The sequence below is a fragment of the Rhopalosiphum padi genome, chromosome 3 (genome assembly GCF_020882245.1).
Source record: "Rhopalosiphum padi isolate XX-2018 chromosome 3, ASM2088224v1, whole genome shotgun sequence".
Classification (NCBI taxonomy): Eukaryota; Metazoa; Arthropoda; class Insecta; order Hemiptera; family Aphididae; genus Rhopalosiphum; species Rhopalosiphum padi.
The window spans coordinates 61,075,832-61,096,395 of NC_083599.1; the positions used below are offsets into that span (position 1 = coordinate 61,075,832).

Genomic DNA, 20,564 nt, shown 5'->3' on the forward strand with positions numbered 1-20,564 from the left:
TTTTTGTTGTATAACAATTCTGCAGTAATTTGATTTGACGTGCAAGACAACAAATTATACCTTTATATTAAATAAATATTTAATACATTATAATAATATATTCTTCGATTTAATTTTTCTTTAGACGAAACACAATTTTCAAAACATTTGCACTGGTCGTATTACAAATGATGTATTCTATGTTTGTTTTAATGTACAAGGTTTTTCTGGAAAAATAGTCATCAAAATCTTAGAAAAAAATTGGAAATGCATACATTTTTGAAAGTTTTTTTTAATATCACCAAATAACATTTTCTATAATCTACTTTTCAAAAATAAATCGTCGTTTACATCTTAACAGTCAATTGAATTGCTATTTCAAATTTAATATCTAAAATAATTTGAGTAAATCTATATACACTGATACCCTTTGTTTCAATACATAATGACATTATTTGATACATATCGCTATCGTCCATCGAGGAATGATTAAAATTAAATTAAAATTATTTACGTTAATCAAAATTAAAGGTGCTAGCGCGTTTTTAACTCAACTCAAAAGCTTCGTGCAACTCCTTGCACATGGCATTTGGAATACAAACAAAACACAACTAATCACCAATTTTGTTTTTACGAAATTTACTTAAATTAGAGAGGAATAGATGGATGGGGCATGCTATATATCTCTAACAGCTACAACTTAATAACCTCTTGTAACTTGTATAGCTTTTAGTGCAAAAAATGAAATTCCCCGGTACAAACGGAGCACGACCAATCGCCCCGTGTTTTTAGAAAAGCTCAAAGTGGGGGCGACGTGCAGCAAACGTCCGTGTCGTACAGATCATTAAACAATCGCGCGTGCGCGCGTTGCCGAATATAAATTATCATTATTATTTTTATCGTCTTCGTCGTCGTTATCGTTATGATTATAAAAATATAAATTTTACACGCCCGGTCGTGTATTCATTCGGACGTGAAAAATAAAAACTCTGTTTCTCTCTCTCTCTCTCTCTCTCTCTAAGTCTTTCTCGAGGCGACATCGTTTTAAAATTAGACCACTTTCGCCGGGGCACACGACATATTATTATATTAATGTCACATAGGTGTGCGTGTGCATTACGATATACGCAATTATCCCTATTAATATGTCGACCGCGACCCCCTCCCGTTTTTCCTTTTTTCCTCGTTGTTTTTTGCGCCGAAAAAAAATAATAATAAATTTAAATTAATAACTCGCCGCCGCGGCCGCTATTGGCTTTTGGCCCGCCGAATTCCCCGGTGTGACCCTCCTTTTGATGTACCGGCCGACCCTTCGAGATAAGGCGATAATCCGGTCCAGATATCAGTCGCACCGCGGACACGCTTTTACACGCTTCGCAGACATTTCCGTCACCGTCGTCGCCCTGTACCACGCGGTATTCAGTTTATATATATATATATAGCGTAATATTATAATATCGCATACCGCCGTCGCTTCGCCGTAACAACATTATATTATACCGACGACATGGTATACCTGTTCCACTTCGAGCTGCCCGTGGAGGAGGCCACGTGGACGTGCCTAGCCACGGCCTACCGGTCGTACCTCAAATGCCTGACCGTCAGCGAAGTGGACGCGTGCGCCGCGGCCGTGATGCACCTGTCCCGGGGCTACGACCGCGTGAACCGGCGGCCTGGCCCGTCCGGGGACGACGAGGGCGGCGGCGACGACGTGGAATGCAAGAGCGCGTGTAACGGCGCCGACGACGACCAATCCGAAATCACCTTTTTGACGTTTTACTACGTTAACACCAAAAAAGGTATAATCGCGTCGTCGCGGCATTTGCGCCCGTCGTGGCGTCGTCGTCGGTTCGTTTGTGTTTGTTGATTTGTTTGCGCGACACGCGGACACGTCGCAGTAGTCGAAATTAAGACAGTACCTACCCATCGTGTGCACGAAATAGGAAACTTGTGTGCTATGCATTGCTGGACTTTGAGGGAGTGCAGGTGGTGCAGAGGTAAAGTCTCGAGGCTGAGTTTGTTTTTCGGGGTCTCGGGTCGACGATTATGTCATCGATTTTCTTCAACTCCGTAAAGTGATCAATTTTTAAGAATATTGACAAATGATGGCTGTGAAAAAAAAGTGTTTTTAGTAAATTACCTGACGGTTTGGCTGTCGGCCTGCTGTGCAGACGGCGATACGTGCACGCGTCGAAACCATTAACTATGTTGTCGGGCGATTACGATCGTGACGAAAAATATACGCGTACCTATACATGATTGCGACGATGCGATCTCGTAATGTTATCTGAGTCACGTCCGATTTCGTATGTGGCGACAGTATCCGGCAATGCGAATGGCCGAGCAAGAGCAATTTTTGGCCCGACACGTTCTTTTTTTTTAATTAAACGCGGTCGTTACAAGACTGAGTACAATAATCGATACACCCGATGATAATACACAATCGCCAATTTATAATAATATTCAAGTCAATAAAAACGTCGGCAATTTTCAAAATCGGTCACGTCATATTGTGTGTTTAACAATTTAACCAATACAACTCCTTATGCTAAATTTTGCTCTTTGGGCATTTAAACATATTTATTTCGTTATAATTGTTGTTTACGTGTTGTTATAATATATTTCAATCAAAGTGTCATTTTATTATCACATCTGCGGACTGCGGAGTCGTGTATAAACCCGAATTTTAAAAAATTGTTTTTTTTTTCGTTCGATCCACATATTTTTGCATTTCTCACTCTCTATTTTTTCGTTTTGTTTTTGTTTTCCGATTGAAACGCCAAGGGAAGGGAAGCTTTTGCTGTCAAATTTATGTTAAACATTTTTTGCAATTCAAAGTTCTATATGACTATTGTATATCAAATATAATATGCAAATTTGCAAATAGTTGAAGCTTTTTTTTTTAGAAAATATACTAGTATTCACCTGATAATAAAAAAATTTACGTTTGTACGTTTGTTGATAATAAACTTTTATTTAGGAATTTTATTTTTGGTACATGGTAAAAACAAATGTTTTTTAACTCTACGCATAAACTTATTGTATTTCTGACAAGCATTGTAAGAGTTATAAAGACATAAAAATCATATAATAAAATATACTTTAGATTTGACGAAGCATATTTATACTTTATATTCTGTATTTGGTATATTACACTAAATAATATGGTACATCAAATTTATTATTTGAGGGCTAATTCCAAAGTTCGAAAAACATATTTCTAAAAACGAATTTGTTAGACCTAACCTCTATTATTGTTTATTGGTAATAATTATTTGAAATAAATTATTTTTTAATGAAAACGTTATAATACCCTATTCTGTCTGGTTAGATTATTATAAGTTAAGACACCAATACCTAATCCCCTAATTATCAACCACAGGAAAACGTTTTATTTTCACGTAGCTATTTGAAACTTATTCATCGACTAATTAATACCTGAACATTATCGCAAACAACGTTATGTCTAAATAACAATATATTATATTTGTTTATGGTAAAATTATAAATATCGACACGACAATATTCGAAAACTTTTTTTTTGGACAGATTTTAGACATTTAGCGGGGTGTTAAAAATCAACATCGTTTTCCACTGACCTATAGAGATAAGAGATCGAATATTATATATTATGATCGCACAAAATGTATGGCAATCACATCATCGATCAATCGCCTATTCGCCAATTTTGGCTATATTATTATACAGTTAAATCAAATTAAGCCAGTAAAATCATATGATATTCGTAATCAATGAATCATTTGAAACATGCTTTTTTCTAAGAAAAACACACTTTTGTCTGCAATATGTAAGTGCTGACAAACCTAAAAATAAAATATTCACGCGTCTAATGTTGACATATTAATATGGAGCTATTTGTCATTTCCACACTTAACATATAAAATATAAAGTGTCAAAGTTTGTTCAGAAAACTAACAAAAATAAAAAAAAACCCAACAATTTTTTATTTTAAGACGAAGTGAATATTTCTTCCTTAAATATCTAAGAGTTACATAATATTCTACTATATTATTTTATTAGTTATTATAATACTTTACTGATGAATAAATGTATTTAATCGATATGACTTAGTTCATAGTTGAGTCATTTATATCATGGTTCGACAAGAGCACACAATTTTATATAACAATAAAATATTAAAATATATTATAGACAATATATAGATAATATACTTACATGGATAATATTCATTGGATGAACTACATAGTGAAATTTAATTCAAAATAATTTAAATTTTTCATTAATCGTCATAAGGAAATTAAAAAAAAAAAATTGAATTTAAAATATACAAATAACTATTAGATACAAGATGATTCACCAAACATGCTCAACACATTTTTTCTTCTTTGATTATTCAAAATATAACTATCAAAATTTTTAAATGTACTTGGAGATCATATTTTTCTAAATTCTTGATTTTTTTTTTTTAGTTATTTTCTAATTATAATTTATAAGGATTTTCCTGTGGAATTTCTGTTTTTTAAATAAAAATTGTTCCTTTCTACTGTAAATTATTTAGCGGATAATTGTTTTGAAAAATGTTGACGTATAAAATTCAAAATTCGGACGATTAGTTTTGTGTTATTTAATTTTATATTCTAAGGATAATAGATCCATGATAATACATTTAAAAAATATAGTAATGTTAATTTATAGTAATATTTAAGATGTATAAAAAACGGTCCAAGTATAATAAATATAATAACAACATTAACAATATTATATATATTTTAGATTTTCATAAAACTATTTTTAAAATAAACATTTTAATAATTGAAAGACTATTTATTCAAATTTTTATTAATAGATAGATACATTACAATTTTCAAAAAGTTATTAATTAAATAATCTAAAATACAAAAGGTGGTTTTTATGTGAACAACTTTATTTTGTCAAAAGACACTTCTTAAATAGTGCAAAAAATTCAAAAGTTTGAAAATATGAACTTGAATTATATTGAAATATTCAAACATTTTAAACATATTTTCAAAAATAAGAATTTGATTAACTGCATTACAATTGAAAAAAACAAGGTGTGGTAAATATAATTGATAGATCGCCTCTATATGTACCTATAATACTTCCAAGTATTACATTTGGATATTTTTCGTGCGTATTTTAATAAACAATTGAAACTATAATTCAATCTATATAAAACTCAAGTATACGTACTTAAAAGTCAATAAACATGAATTTTATTTAATATTTTAGTCTATTTTTAATATCAGTTAGTATTTAAAAATGCATATATTTATATTTGAAAATGAAAAGCTTAAAATCTTAACTTATTTTCAATTTAAATTTTTGCTTTCAGCTGATATTACGATGCCGAGTGGTAAACGAGATCAACCATCCGTCGAGGATAATCACGATGGAACTGTCTCACTTAAATATGATCCCAAAGAAGAAGGCTTGCACGAGTTATTCGTTAAGTACAATGGAGAAAACGTTCAAGGTAAACCCGTTGCAAACTTATTATTGTCATCGTTCAAAATCATAGATAATAATATATAGCTGAAAGCGTCGCAGTTCTATTGTGTGGATTTTGAAAACATTTTAATAATTTGTATAAAAAAAAAATCTAATTTTAGATGTGTTCCTTAAAATTTATTCGCTCAGCTGACGGTTTTAAATTCTATTTCGATTTCATACAAAAATACATTACGCATAATATTGTATGACAAAAATTTAAAAAAAAATGTATATATAATAATATACACGTTAAATTCTTGCAGAGAATTATAACCAACGTCCCCTACACTTTACGTCATTAGTTTTTATTATAATGATCACTCTCCGCGAACGAAAATAAACTTAGTATTGTCTATCCGATCGCAATAATTATCATGCATACACTATTATACATCAGACTCCCATGGCTTAATTTTAGTGTTATTCGGGAAAAAGATGCTATAGTATTCGTTGCCAATTTTTAAGGTTCGCTTTTGAATATCAGAAGTGTCATTTAAAAAAAAATATATCGTATACAATAAATTGTAATTTTAGAATATACGATGGATCTAATTAAAATCAACATTTTCCACCTGAGTATTATTTTACATGTATTTATGGAACTCAGATGTGAATATTATATTATAAAAATAACCTATAATTTATTATGAAATCTTAACTAATTTAGTTTATTTTTATCACAAAACGTATATTATACAACCTCGTATTTGTAACCGTTTTATGTACAAGAAAAATGTTGAAAAACATGTTTTTCTGAAATCACCTAAGTATTAAATTGGACGATTTATTTAGCGTGTTAAGTTTTTGACTGCAGAGGCCAATATACTGGCAATATAGTCACTATAATGTACTCATACACGATCATAAAAAAAAGGAAACTTTTTAGAATTCATCTGTGTCACCACAAATTGAACGTAAAAACTAAAAACATGTGACAGCCAATTTTTTTTATATTTTTTATGATTTTTCTGTCCTTTCAACTTGATTGTGTAAGAGTGTGTAGATCTCTAAGTAAAAAGAAAAAAAATATGTAATTATAATCAGAAATAGTTTTTATCATATTTCCTTACTAATGGTCAAGAATAATAGTGTAATTAATACCTACATTATTATTTTCATAATTTTATTTTATTTGCAAATTTAATTGAAAATTTGTTTTATATTGTTTATGATGATCGACAACAAAAAATAGTTTTCACCCACTTTGTTTTTATTCTTACGATTAATTCATACTATATATCATCAAAATACAATTTTATAATAATACGAAAGAGGTTACCAAAAATATTAAATACATTTACGTCTAGTGTTTTCAGTAAAATAAAAATAATAAATAATATTTTTAAACATCATCATTGCAAAAACGGTGTCATATTTTATTTGTAAAATACGGCTTTCCATGAAAAATATTTAAAATATGAGCAGTGATCAGATCAAATAGTAATTATACAATAAACGTTTTTATCATCAAACAGGTTCGCCGTTCAAATTCCATGTCGACTCAATCACTAGTGGACACATAACAGCGTACGGACCGGGACTCACACACGGCGTCAGCGGAGAACCGTCGGACTTCACCATATACACGAAAGGAGCCGGAGCCGGTGCGTACATCATCTTATTTAATCTATTTATGATAAAGATAACTTAAATAAATCGACTGTCGCTATATCATACGAAGCTAGTGGCGAATTTGAGTGGGTGGCTATATTATATTAATATTCTGTCTTTTTGGACTTTTTTTTTAATAGTTAGTCGCACTAAATCGATATTCAGCATAATATTATAATATTCAGTATCTTAATAATTCGATTAATAATAGTTGTCTTAAAAAGTTTGAATTAGGCACAAACAGATTCAATACTAAATCATTTATTTTTAATTTTTTGAAATTGCTTTATTAATTTGGTCTTTTTTTCCTTTGTTAATTCTATTTTTCTCCAAAATTTTTTAAACTTTCCGTCAATTAAAACAATTTACATACATTTTATAAACTGTTTATTAATTTTTGTTTTAAAAATATTTTTATATCATAATACTTTTTAATATTTATTACCTACATGCCTAATTTATTATTTTTAAAGAACCATCTAAAAAAAAAAAATAAATATGTTTTCTTTTTTTTACAAGCTATATAAAATAACTAAAATGTCTATATAGAAATTTTCTTTTCAATAAAATTATTATTTATTTATTCAATAAAATTTGGTAGATAATTAAATTTTTTGAATTTTTATATTTTAATGCATTTTATATCAATATTTAATTACATTTTTAAGATTTGTTATTGCATTAAATTCACTGCTATAATAATATATAAATATTGAAATTTGTGACGTACAATTTAAGCAACATTTTGTAAAATTATTTGTACCTATCTGGCTGGCTACCTACCTATGTATAGGTACATAATTAAAATTTGGGAAGAAAATTAATGGAAACTTATTATTTGAAATACTTATAAATCTTTTTCGATCTGTACCTAAAGAATTCTTTAATTATATAGATATCCAAGATTGTTTCACGGGGAATATACCGAACTTAATACTTAAAATTCTTTAAAAGTTAGAAAAAAATATTTATTTAAACATAAAAATATATATAAGCGCGTAATATATTAAAAAACTTCTGACCTCTTCTACCAGAAATTTGGTTTTAGTGTTATAGCATTGTAGTTACCTATTTTAACTGTATTCACTATACCGTTAAATTAACTACAGATCCACAAAAAATTCATTGATTTAATTGTCTTTCCGTTTACTTCAGGTGGACTTTCGTTGGCCGTAGAAGGTCCCAGCAAGGCTGACATCAGTTGTCACGATAACAAGGATGGCACAGTGTCCGTCACGTACCTGCCGACAGCGCCCGGCGAATACAGGATTTCTGTCAAGTTCGGCGACAAGCACATCAAAGGAAGCCCATACAATTCAAAAGTCACAGGTTCGTAGTGTCCTTTGAACAGGACATGATCCATAGAATACGCGTTCAGTTGTGCATAATATATGCTTATATCTCCATTGTACCACTTAAATATATATTAAAAGATGTACTTTAAAATAAATATTTTTATTTTTGTGTACTTACAGGAGAAGGCCGAAAGAGAAACCAGATATCCGTGGGCTCTTGCAGCGAGGTATCGTTGCCCGGCAAAGTTCTTGACAAGGACTTCCGGCTGTTGAACGCATCGATCCAAGCGCCGAGTGGTCTCGAAGAACCTTGTTTCTTGAAACGCCTGCCAAACGGAAACTTAGGTATGCCGTTTGCTGGTCTCGAGACTCGCAGTGAACCCCTTTTACACTTACGCGTTTACGTTTTCAGGTATATCGTTCACGCCGAGAGAAATCGGCCAACACGTAGTGTCTGTGAAACGAATGGGCCAGCACATCGTCAACTCGCCGTTTAAAATCACTGTAGGTGAGCGAGAAGTCGGCGACGCGAAAAAAGTCAAAGTTACTGGCAACGGGTTGAAAGAAGGCAAAACACATATTGAGAATTTGTTCACAGTGGATACAAGAAGCGCCGGTGGGTGATGTTTATGATTAAATGTTGTTTTGATAATATTATATTTCATAACATAATATTATAATATAATAGTATATGTTTAGTTCTTGTGTTTAAAACTCGTTAACAATATTTATTCTTCATTATTTCAAAATCAAAATAACAAAAATAAACACAAAATATACTATAATTTGTAATAAGTAAATTATATTTATACGTTTTACATTATTATTGTTGAGCCGATAAACTCGTTTAAACTAAAACGTTATCTGTAAAAAATTTTTATGCGTTTTGACCATAATTATCTTTATTTATTAGGAATTAATAATATATAAATAGATTATGCCTTTAATCATTATAATTCATCATTTTATAATCGTTATTACAAAATCACTTTTACTAAAATTTTAGTTTTATAATTATTAGTTCAAATTACATAAAAGAAAAAAATAAATATTAAAAAAATGCGTGGGTGTGTTGTATATTATATATTTATATTAGTAACCATTACTTAAAATTATTCATAATATAACCATAATCAATATCAGTTTCTGTGTATATTTATTGCTATTTTTAAATCATTACAAAACAGTTGAAATGAACTTAATAATACTTAATTTATTCGTTTCATTGTATTGTTCTAGACTTAATTCTTTACATATTGTCTGTATAATAATATTATATAACCGTATCGTTTATTATGTATAGGTTATGGTGGATTATCGCTTTCCATCGAAGGTCCTAGCAAAGCAGAGATCCAATGTAAGGACAACGAAGACGGTACATTGAACATATCGTACAGGCCAACAGAACCAGGATACTATATCGTGAATTTGAAATTCGCCGACCATCACGTCGATGGTTCACCGTTCACCGTTAAAGTCACAGGTGAAGGAAGCAACTGCCAGCGTGAGAAAATTGAACGGAGGCGGGAAGCTGTACCTCTTACCGAGGTGGGCAGCAACTGCAAACTTACGTTCAAGATGCCGGGTAAGCTATAACATATATTATGTTTCTTTAGAATTTTTATAGCTCTTGAAATTTTTTTTTTTTAAGACATACTCTAATTTCAAAGATCCAAAATGTCTTGACATGCCCTACAGTGCATTATTTACTAATGAGATTGATTCTACATAAACATAGATTAGTGGTGTGTATGAGTTGCTTAATCGAAAAACTTGATATTAAGTGTTTATTTCAAAATAAATATGAATAATTATACATTTTCTGTCAATTTACATTAATAAATAATAATTTTCACTGTATCTTTACCACATGCAAAATTTAAAGTATTAAATAAATAAGTTATTAATTTAAACATCTTTTTGTGATTAGAATGTTTTTGCTTATAATTATTATACAGAGTTTGTCAAATAGTCTTGTAACACGTTATATATTATGTATATTGTATACGTGAGTTGTCTGTCTCTAAGCTTTTTAAAATATAATTGATTGACCCGTATATTGTAGGTGTGTTGCCATATGATTTATCGTCGACTGTGACATCACCTGGTGGCATCACGGAAGATGCCGAAATCAACGAAATCGAAGATGGACTCTATGCCGTTCATTTTGTACCGAAAGAATTGGGCGTACACACGGTGTCGGTCCGGTATAAGGAAGTCCACATACCCGGTAAGTTTTAATTACAACCGCTGTAATTTTCGACTTGATCGATGTTGACCGTTTATCGTATTGCAGGATCGCCATTCCAATTTACCGTCGGTCCTTTGAGCGATGGTGGAGCTCATCGTGTACATGCTGGAGGTTCTGGTCTAGAACGCGGTGAACAAGGGCAACCGTGTGAATTTAACGTGTGGACTAGGGAAGCTGGCCCGGGCTCATTAGCCATATCAGTCGAAGGTCCTAGTAAGGCGGAAATTGATTTCAAAGACCGCAAGGATGGCTCATGTTATGTCAGTTACGTCGTAGGTGAACCAGGTTCGTCGATTAGTTTCATTAAAAATATTTATTTTTTGTATATCATGCTATATTTATCGGAAACGACTTGTGATAGGAAGTTTGAATTTATCAAAAGATTAGGTACTGAATAATTTTTTTTATTTTAATATTAGATCCATAAATATTTATTATTTTATATTTAAATATTGTTAGTAAGTTAAAAAAAGCGGAGAGAAATTCAAAAACAGAAAAGAATATTATGGTCTGAAATAAAATGATTGAAAAATTCAAGTCAATTTTAAAAATAAATTATTTTTAATTAAAATATAAAATAACTTAAGAAGAAAAAAATATTGTACTTTTGATAAACTACAAATCGTTACTAACAGCTGTTTACGATATAGTCTATAATAGACATATATATATACATAACCGATATTTTGCGTTCAATAATATATTTTAAATAATTATTTACATTACTTATCATGGACCCATCTTATTGACTTCAATAATGACTAAAGGTTTCAAACTATTTACGTTTTTAATTGAAGTGAATTACATTTTTAATTTTGGAATATAAAAAAAAATATAAAGAGGAATATTTTTTTTATAGTTTCAACATATTTGTTTAATCCAATTCTAATATAAGTATTTTTTACAATTATTCTAAATACAATTATGGGTCATTCGCATAAGACTCGTAAGTTCTATACAAGCTATACATAATTTTCAGAAAAATAATTTATAACATTTATTAAAATTAAAATGATTAGATGTACTATTTTCTAGTTAATTACTAATGTTATAAATTAAGTTGATTGAATTGTTTTATTTTTGCAGTTGCACTCCAATTAATATAAACGTTAATGCAAATTGTAACGGATTTATGACTTGGTACTTTGCCATGGACTCCAATTACATATTATGTGGTCTAAAAATGTATGGAGTTGAAATAGGAGAAACATTAGTTATAAAATAAATTTCAATCGTTAAACCCATTTAACAGTGTTTTTAGTCCAAATGATCCAATATTTCATAAACAAATGCAACTAGTGTATTTTATTTATTTATTTTATCTAAAAACGCGTCTGAAGCTTTATAATTACTGTAGTAACTTATGCTGACACGTATACGAAAGTTTGAAAGTGCATTAAACTATGATCTTTGTCCAATCTACATAAAAAAGTATCTACAATTGTTGCATTCGATTCAAACATTCGATATTTAATATATTTATTTACTGAGAAAAGTTCTCAAACAACAATTTGAATAGTATAGTATTTAAATTATTAAGCTTTTAAAATACTAAAGAAAATTGTTCTTTATAATTTTTTTTAGATAAAATTAAAAATGAATGTAAAAATAGTTAATAAGTAATTATATTATACTTGTTTTTAAGTTTGAATTTCGATTAATAGACAATACTAGTTTGAACAATTACATTACTAAATTAAAACATTGTAGTAAGACCTACTAAATACATCGCCCATATAAGATAATAAAATCACATGCAATAATTGTACGTATATAATTAACTATAATTAATATTTGGTTCCTAGTGTTCCTACCTGATTTCTTAATTAGTAAGACTTTTCTAAGATATACAAATTATAGAAAATTTAATTTAAAATTAAAAAGTAAAATTATATTAAAAATGAGGTAGGTACGATACAATTTTTTCTAAATGTAATATAATTATTAGTATTACTTTTTTATTATTATTGACGAATTGGGATAGACTTTATTTATTACATTTTAGGATATTAAAACTTACAATATTAAATAAAATACAAATGTTGATACCTACTAATAGAATGTAATATTAAATATATAATATAATATTAATCTATTAAGTCAATATATTTATATTTATATTTAATCGCACAACATAATGAATTATCTATAATAATATATTTAGACCAATAATAAAGTGATTAAATCAAAATTTCAGTTAAATTAGTTGATAAAATTTGAATAATATTAGAACTATCTAGTTTTCTAGTTTCGATTGTAGAAGTACCGAGTTAGACTTGTAGACTACTCTATTATAAATTTATAATGTATAAGGAAAATGAATAAAATAAAATATTATAAGTTATAGCATTACTAGTTCATATAACTGAAATTTCAAAAAAATAAAATCATCACATGTAGTAAAATACGATCGTATAATTACAAAAACATTGAATTTGTATGGAACATTTTACGAACACTTTCTGCTATAATTCGTTGAAGACAGGATAATTATATGCATAAATGAATTTATTGTAATTATGTCACTTCATAAAACAAATGTTCAAAATATTTTTTCTGTTCTACAGGAGAATACCGAATTGGTATTAAGTTTAACGATCAGCACATACCTGACTCACCGTACAAGCTGTTTATATCGCCAGCAATGGGTGACGCGCACAAACTTGAAGTGGCGCAATTCCCGACGTCTGGAGTCCAAGCCGATTACCCCGCACAATTCATTGTTCGCAAAAACGGCGCTGTCGGCCAACTCGACGCGAAGGTATTTATGAATAATAATATTATTATGTATTATAATTATTCACTAGATCAAAGAATCGATATTATAATAATAGTTTTTGGGCGTTTAAAATATTTATATTTCTGATTTTTACCGACGCCGCTATTACGTGATTATCATAATACACTATAACGGACTGAAATAATTGTCGCGATCGTTATTTTGCAGGTGGTGTCGCCGTCCGGAACCGAAGACGACTGTTTCATCCAATCAATCGATCAAGACGAGTACTCTGTTCGTTTCATGCCCCGCGATAATGGCGTTCACAATATACACGTCAAATTCAACGGGGTTCACATTCCAGGATCGCCGTACCGCCTAAAGGTTGGCAAAGGAGACGCTGACCCAGCTGCCGTGCACGCCACTGGCAGTGGTTTGGGAGACGTCAAGACAGGTATCTTATCATATATATATATACAATAAATAATAACCTATAATACCCGAAAATAAATACGTTCTTAGTCTCACATTAGGGCAAAAGCATCGTAATATAATTAATTTTAGTTTGAAAATCGAAATTCCTTTTTACTTTCGGTTGACTTTTTTTTTTTTCCGGTCAACAAAATATAATGATTAAGATTAACACAGACACACAGTAAAAAAAACTTCGATATTTTTAGATCAAACTCTTTTTTTACGAATATTAACTGCTAATTGAAATATTTTACGGATTTATCATGCTCTTCGAACATTAGTAAAATATGATGAATGATGATAGGCAGTTAAATTATTTTAGAATCTGAATGGAATGTGTATTATATTAGTTTTATACTTCTATAGAGACGTTTTTATTTTAATTTTCACAAAGTGTTTTTTTTCCGAGAACATTGTTTCGCATTACCTGCTTGGTTTTAAAAAATATATATATTTATTCAATTCTAAGAAAAAATTAATATAATATAATATATATATGTATGAAAAATTGGTCGAAATTCGTTAAACTCATTATTGGTAAATGTTATAGGACACAAGACGGATTTCATTGTGGACACTTGCAACGCGGGTGCCGGTACATTGGCTGTAACCATAGACGGACCAAGTAAGGTTTCTATGGACTGTACCGAAGTCGAAGAAGGCTACAAAGTCAGATATACGCCGCTGGTGCCAGGCGAATATTATATCAGTTTGAAATACAACGGATATCATATTGTCGGTTCGCCGTTCAAAGTCACCTGTACTGGTACGTTATGTGTAATACGATTAAAGTTATATCGAAACATATTATTAACGATAAGACTGTAGTCTGTAACTAATGCAATATTTTAAACAACAATTAGAACATTTTTATTGAAACAATTAAAATAATGTTTGATCGCTTTTCAGGCGAGGATTTGGCTGAGCGCGGACCACAAGAAACAAGCTCGGTGGTAGTGGAAACCGTACACAAAGTGTCTAAAGGTCACAAGGGTGGATCCGGTGTTGTTCTACCGCACTTCAAGTCGAACGCCACACTCGTCACAAGCAAAGGAATGGGCTTGAAGAAAGCGTACGTGGGAAAACAAAATCTATTCAGCATAAGTGCTACAGATGCCGGTAAGTCACCATATACAATTGAATGTATATTATATCGGAAATATGTAGTCCAATATAATGCATGACTTAAGCGAAATCGTATATGAGTAGACATTTTGAATCTCAGTTGCCCAAAGAGAAAGGGCCTTGCATTCCCAAATTAACTAAATATTAATCTCCAGAGACATTAAGATACTAAAATTACTATATTAAGTAGATAATATTATGGTGAGCGGTCAGATTATCTAATAATTTGACTAATGAAGTAATGACAATATTTACTCGTACTCATATAATATAGGATATAGAATAAATTAATTTTCTGTTATTTTATTAGATTTTAAATGGTTTTTCTCATTTATAATTGATATAATATTATTTCATACGTACATTTTATTGTTAAATCTACTAAAATGTGTCATGCTTTTGTTTCACAGGCAACAATATGTTATTCGTTGGTATTTATGGACCTAAAGGACCGTGTGAGGAGATATTTATCAAACACATGAAACAGAATAATTTCCAAGTGAGCTATATCGTCCGAGAACGTGGTGAATACATTCTACTGGTCAAGTGGGGCGATGATCACATACCTGGCTCACCGTTCAAAATCGAAACCTAAATTTAAAGAAAAAAATGAAAACAAAAAAAAAATACAAAAAAAAAACAACAAATGGTTCGAAGCTAGATTACGTCGATCTTATCAATCTATGATATGGACAGGTGAACTCAATCATTATCATCACCATAATCACAAATAAGAAGAAACAAGAAACAGGTGTCCGTCCATCGGAATAAAATTATGGTTCTACCAGATTTATTTGCTGCAATTTATTATAGTTAGCTTCCGACTTAATATTATCATTTAAAACTTGTTTACAAAAAAAAAAAAAACCCTTTCATTATAGTTTTAGCAAATAATTATTTACGTTCATTCGAAATTTCGAATCTTATCTTATTTATTTTATATACTATACTCATCGTGACTATATTATAATGTTCATTAGTCAGAATATTAATCATTTTATTTATTTATATTATATTATTAAACAATATATTATTATTATTATTATTCAACATTGTAATAAGTTAGTGTTCAACGAAACGTTCCGTAAGATTTAATATTGATTTGCCCGAAACATAATTATCTAATATTATTATATACCTACTTCGAAATAGTTATAATAGCATTCGTCGTCTAACCAATTATTAAACAACATTCAGTGTGGTATAAGGTATTTAACTTATAGCTAACCACTTCGTATCTTCGTTATGTGTACTGTGTACTGATTCAATATGATTTTATACAATATACATTAATATTATACCTAAATATATTTATACAAAATGGGATGCCTGTAAATAAAGATTCTATATCATTACGTTATATGCCATGTATTATTGTGTCAATGTATGATTATTACTACGTACTCCGGTCGATCTTTCCTATACATATTATTATATAACATTATAAATTATAATATACTTTAGTAGCAGGTAAAGGAATTATATCCTAAGTATTTTTCGTGTCACTCAAAATAGATTTTGGCGATTTGAAATTCCTTATACCCGAATAGATAAAACAGCAGTGGCGGATTTACCGGGGGGTCATGGGGTCTGATTCCCATCCAGACAGCATCCAGACGCTTATATAATTTATAATAAATACAAATACATGTAATAAAATATAATTTTTATATATTAATTTTTAGGACCTCCCCCCCCAAAAAAAAAAATGTTGAAAATCCACCACTGCAAGATAGTAAAGAGATTTTTAAAATAAAGGAGAAAAGCAGATAACCGTTTTTATGTACAGTAGAAGACGTCTACTCGTCATTGAGTCACTGTAATAGATGCGTTAAATTTGAATAGCGTTAAATAAATGTATACAATAAAACGATTGTAAGCTGAAACAGTACGTCATCAGCTTATTACCATACAAATAAATTGCTACCTATTATAATTTTGTATTATTATATTAAAGCAATTTATATATTATAATCATTTATATCTAGACCAAATTTTAATTTCAAATGTCAATGAAAAAAAAATTAAGTTAATATATGTTTTACACTTTGCAGGTTCCTTAAGAATTAATTGTGAAAAACCTTGGATTACATTTTCAAGTCTTAGCTTAGTGAAAAATCTCCCCGATAAAAAGTACTGTAAATGTACAAAGTCATAGGTTCAACTTAAGCACATGAATAGCTTATTAAGAACCTATTGTATTTGGTTTTAAAAATGTTTAGCCATTTATTATTCCACATAAATCGACTGTATGGAAAATGTCAAACACCTTAATATAGCTCAAAATATTTAAAACTATTATGCGGTATGGCAATGCGTGAACACTGGAATTAAAAATAATATATTATTGTCATTGCCTATATATAATTATATTATTCTAACTATTCAATTGTTTGAGTTCAGCATAATTTTTAAAGTAAAAAAAAAAAGATAGGAAAACTAGAAGATGATGAAAATTATACGAATAAATAATACCCGAGAATATCAACTTATATAATTAAACTAATATTTTCAATGTCAAAAATAATTTTAAGGCCTTTTTTTTAGTACATTTTTAAAAAAATGTCTGTTAGAGTGCATTAATACATATAATAAAGCTTTAATTTATTTTTTTTAACAGTTACGCGTATTTTCAACAGCAGATCTGGACATACCAATTTTTTTGATTAATTTTGCACTTTAAAACCAAAATCGACTGATTTACAACCAGCTCAAGTTTTAATTTATATGACTAAGTTATTGCATTTTTCAACGACCATTCTTTGATTTTCTCTATTTCCACGTGATTTCATTTATTTTTAACCTAACCCGTTATAACTCAATCACTAATTTCGGATACACAAAGAAAAACTCTTTGCTGGCACTTTTTACACAAACACCGTCCATACCACCGTCTCATAGGTAGTTGTATAATATTATAAAATATAAGATACGTGTACACAAGTCACAAGTAGTAACAGAAAACGTTCACAGTGTAAAATGACAAAAATCATTTTTATTCAAGTAGAATATATAACAATAAAAACATATCAAAAGTACATGACAATATACAAACGATTTGATCATTACTCATCACATTTATTTGTACACCAAGTTATTCAATGTTGTCGCATTCGCAGAAAAAATAAAAAAACAGACGAAACAAACATATTAAAAAAAAAAAAAACATATTCGTAGTTGTTCTATTACCATTTTCATTATTATTATTATAACAGAAGTAGTACGTATAGTTATATCAAAGACTCGATTTCCGCGATCGGCGCGCCGTTTGGCATTCGATCCGTGTGGCACGCGACGGATGGTAATTTGCATTTCTCAAAGCATAAGCGTGCGCACGGCCGTGCAGCGAATGGTGTTCTCACCTTTCGTTGCACCTGTCAGTTTATTTCGGATTTAGTCGACACCGATGAATATAGTTTATTTGTAATAAAGCTTACCGTATATATTACGGATAGTTAAAAAAAAAAAATAATGAATTTATAATAGAATTGAAATATGGAATGTCCGCCAATAATAATATGTTAATCAAACGAAAAGTGATACAATTATTTAGCAATTCGAGATGTCTAAAAATAGATGGATTTTTTTATTGACAGACGTATTCACGCGTATACCGTTTACACCAGGAGCGTCCTTGACCCATTTGAAGGAGCGGTGAAAACTCAAGATATAAACTCAGTCTTTGCATATTATAGTTTTTGATTGATTATTATAAAATATATATTTGTTTTTATAAATAGACTTTAATGGGAGTATGGGACGCCGTACCCACATGTATTGTATTCGTTTTATTAAAGCATATCAAATTTTACGTTCAGAATAATTCATTTTACTCTGTTATTTTGAATTTTATAGTGAGTTGACCATTCATCAAATAGTTAAGCGTAAAAATATTATTTAATGTCAATCGTAAGCATTTTTTTTTTTTTTGATATTCTAATTTTAAAACAAGTTATGGATGGACGAGTATCTTAAAATTAAAAAAAAAATGTACAATTTTTAAAACACTCATAACATGTTTTAAAATTAAACTATCAAAACACTCTCTTCCGGTGCCGTAAATAATATTCTTACCTAACCGGTGAAAATACCATAATTATATAATATTAAAAACAACAGAATAAAATGGATTATTTTAAACGTAAAATTTGTTATGTTGACTTGTGCGTTAATTAGACAACGTGTGCGTGTACGACATAACGTCCTCTCAAGAGGTTACGGATAGACGATTTTAACCTCTCACTCAATATTATTAATACAACTAAATAAAATATAATATCTATTAAAATGTAATAATTTAATTTGATTATCACCTATATAGTAATTCGTATGGATAGGTACGCATTAATCGTTCTCGATATTATTATCGTATTTACATTGACATATAGTAAAAAACGGTTCAGTTACAGAAAAATTAACTATAAACACTAAGAAATTTCTTAAAAACCTACAAGGTGTGCCACAGGAGTCAGGACGACTGGCCACATATCCCACCCCACGGAGACACCCCTGGCGTTGGGCCATACACAACCGTGTACATCGCTCATTTAGCAGTAACGACACAGCCCACATAAATAGATATCATCGAAGGCGTAGCTAGAATTTTTTAATGGGGGGGGGGGCTAAATACTTTTAACTTGAGTTATAGAAAATAAAAAACAGCAACAAAACAAAAATGCTGATAACATAGTAACATTGATTTGTCGTTGACGTATTTATACTATTTTAAATAACTAAAATTTTCATGTTTAGATTTAAATGTTTTAAAACAATATCAAAAATACGGGCCTTTGGCCGTTTGGCCCTCCCTCCCTTGACTACGCCACTGGATAGTATTATAATATCATCTCGTCTATAGACTATAAATTAGTCACAACCCGTTTTTACCTATATAATATTATAATAAATGCGTCTCGATACCGAAGGACGCGATTTCGTCTCCGCGAAACAGCCGAACGCGATAAAACGAGCGCATCGCGTTTACCTCGCGCACATTTCGCCAGTGTCAAAATGAGGAAAACCGGTGGGATCGCGAAGTCCTGCGCACGCCTATACGTCTTATATAGAGTGAGCGCCGCTGTGCGTGTTGTTTGCCTACGAAGTTTGGGCGTAACTCTACAACAACATTATAATATTATATGATATTATGAGAATAATAATAATAATAATGTCATTGGTTTACGGCAATTACAGTGTTTATGGGTTGTACAGCGACGGATCGTTGGCATATGATCCTATTTGAGCGTACATGTTCCGCACGTCGTAACGCATAGTCTGTCCGCGATTGTCGTGCTCTTCGTTGGTGTCGTTCGGTAGATGACCGTTTTGACGCGGCACCGCCGGCCCCGTGACCGCGTGCCCCGCCACCGCCGCCGTCGACGTGGTTCGCTTTTCCGTGTCCCGGCGCGGATCGGTGTCGTCGTCGTCGTCCCGATGGTAAACCGGAAAATTCTCTCCCTTCATCGTCTCCACCAGAGTGCTGATGAACGTCTCTTGCACGCGCTTGTCGTCGGTGTTACCGTCCACCTGAGTTATTAACACACACACACAGTATATGATATTGTCATCGTAACAAACGCATACATAATATATATTAGGTATACAGTGATTCTTTTAT

At 30.5% G+C, this 20,564-nt stretch overlaps 2 protein-coding genes across 3 annotated transcripts in view; one reads left to right on the forward strand and one right to left on the reverse strand.

Annotated features, from left to right (window-relative positions):
* The first annotated feature begins 1,306 nt into the window (after positions 1–1,306).
* LOC132924196 (filamin-A-like) lies at positions 1,307–16,307 on the forward strand. Its single transcript, XM_060988361.1, has 14 exons — positions 1,307–1,778; positions 5,315–5,455; positions 6,948–7,076; positions 8,239–8,412; positions 8,559–8,723; positions 8,791–8,994; positions 9,682–9,963; positions 10,444–10,608; positions 10,675–10,914; positions 13,197–13,390; positions 13,577–13,802; positions 14,373–14,588; positions 14,732–14,941; positions 15,358–16,307. The coding sequence occupies exons 1-14, from the start codon at positions 1,487–1,489 to the stop codon at positions 15,540–15,542; spliced, it is 2,823 nt and encodes a 940-aa protein (XP_060844344.1). The 5' UTR covers positions 1,307–1,486; the 3' UTR covers positions 15,543–16,307.
* A 1,615-nt stretch (positions 16,308–17,922) lies between these two features.
* The window catches only part of LOC132927686 (uncharacterized), a 43,164-nt gene continuing 40,522 nt past the window's right edge, over positions 17,923–20,564 (reverse strand). Inside the window, exons 10-11 of one of the 2 annotated variants that reach the window (XM_060992269.1) lie at positions 20,139–20,473; positions 17,923–20,062 (exon numbers count right to left, since the gene is read on the reverse strand). In XM_060992269.1, the coding sequence (XP_060848252.1) occupies positions 20,144–20,473 (330 nt within the window). In that variant the 3' untranslated portion in view covers positions 17,923–20,062; positions 20,139–20,143. Of the gene's footprint in view, positions 20,474–20,564 lie in introns of both variants that reach the window. The other variant, XM_060992268.1, reaches the window with a different exon arrangement.

Excerpts from the sequence above, each read along its gene's own strand:
- LOC132924196 (XM_060988361.1), top strand. The coding sequence starts at position 1,487 with ATGGTATACCTGTTCCACTTCGAGCTGCCCGTGGAGGAGGCCACGTGG. Across the intron at positions 7,077-8,238 it reads CACGAAAGGAGCCGGAGCCG|GTGGACTTTCGTTGGCCGTA; the intron begins GTGCGTACATCA and ends CGTTTACTTCAG. Across the intron at positions 14,942-15,357 it reads CATAAGTGCTACAGATGCCG|GCAACAATATGTTATTCGTT; the intron begins GTAAGTCACCAT and ends TTTGTTTCACAG.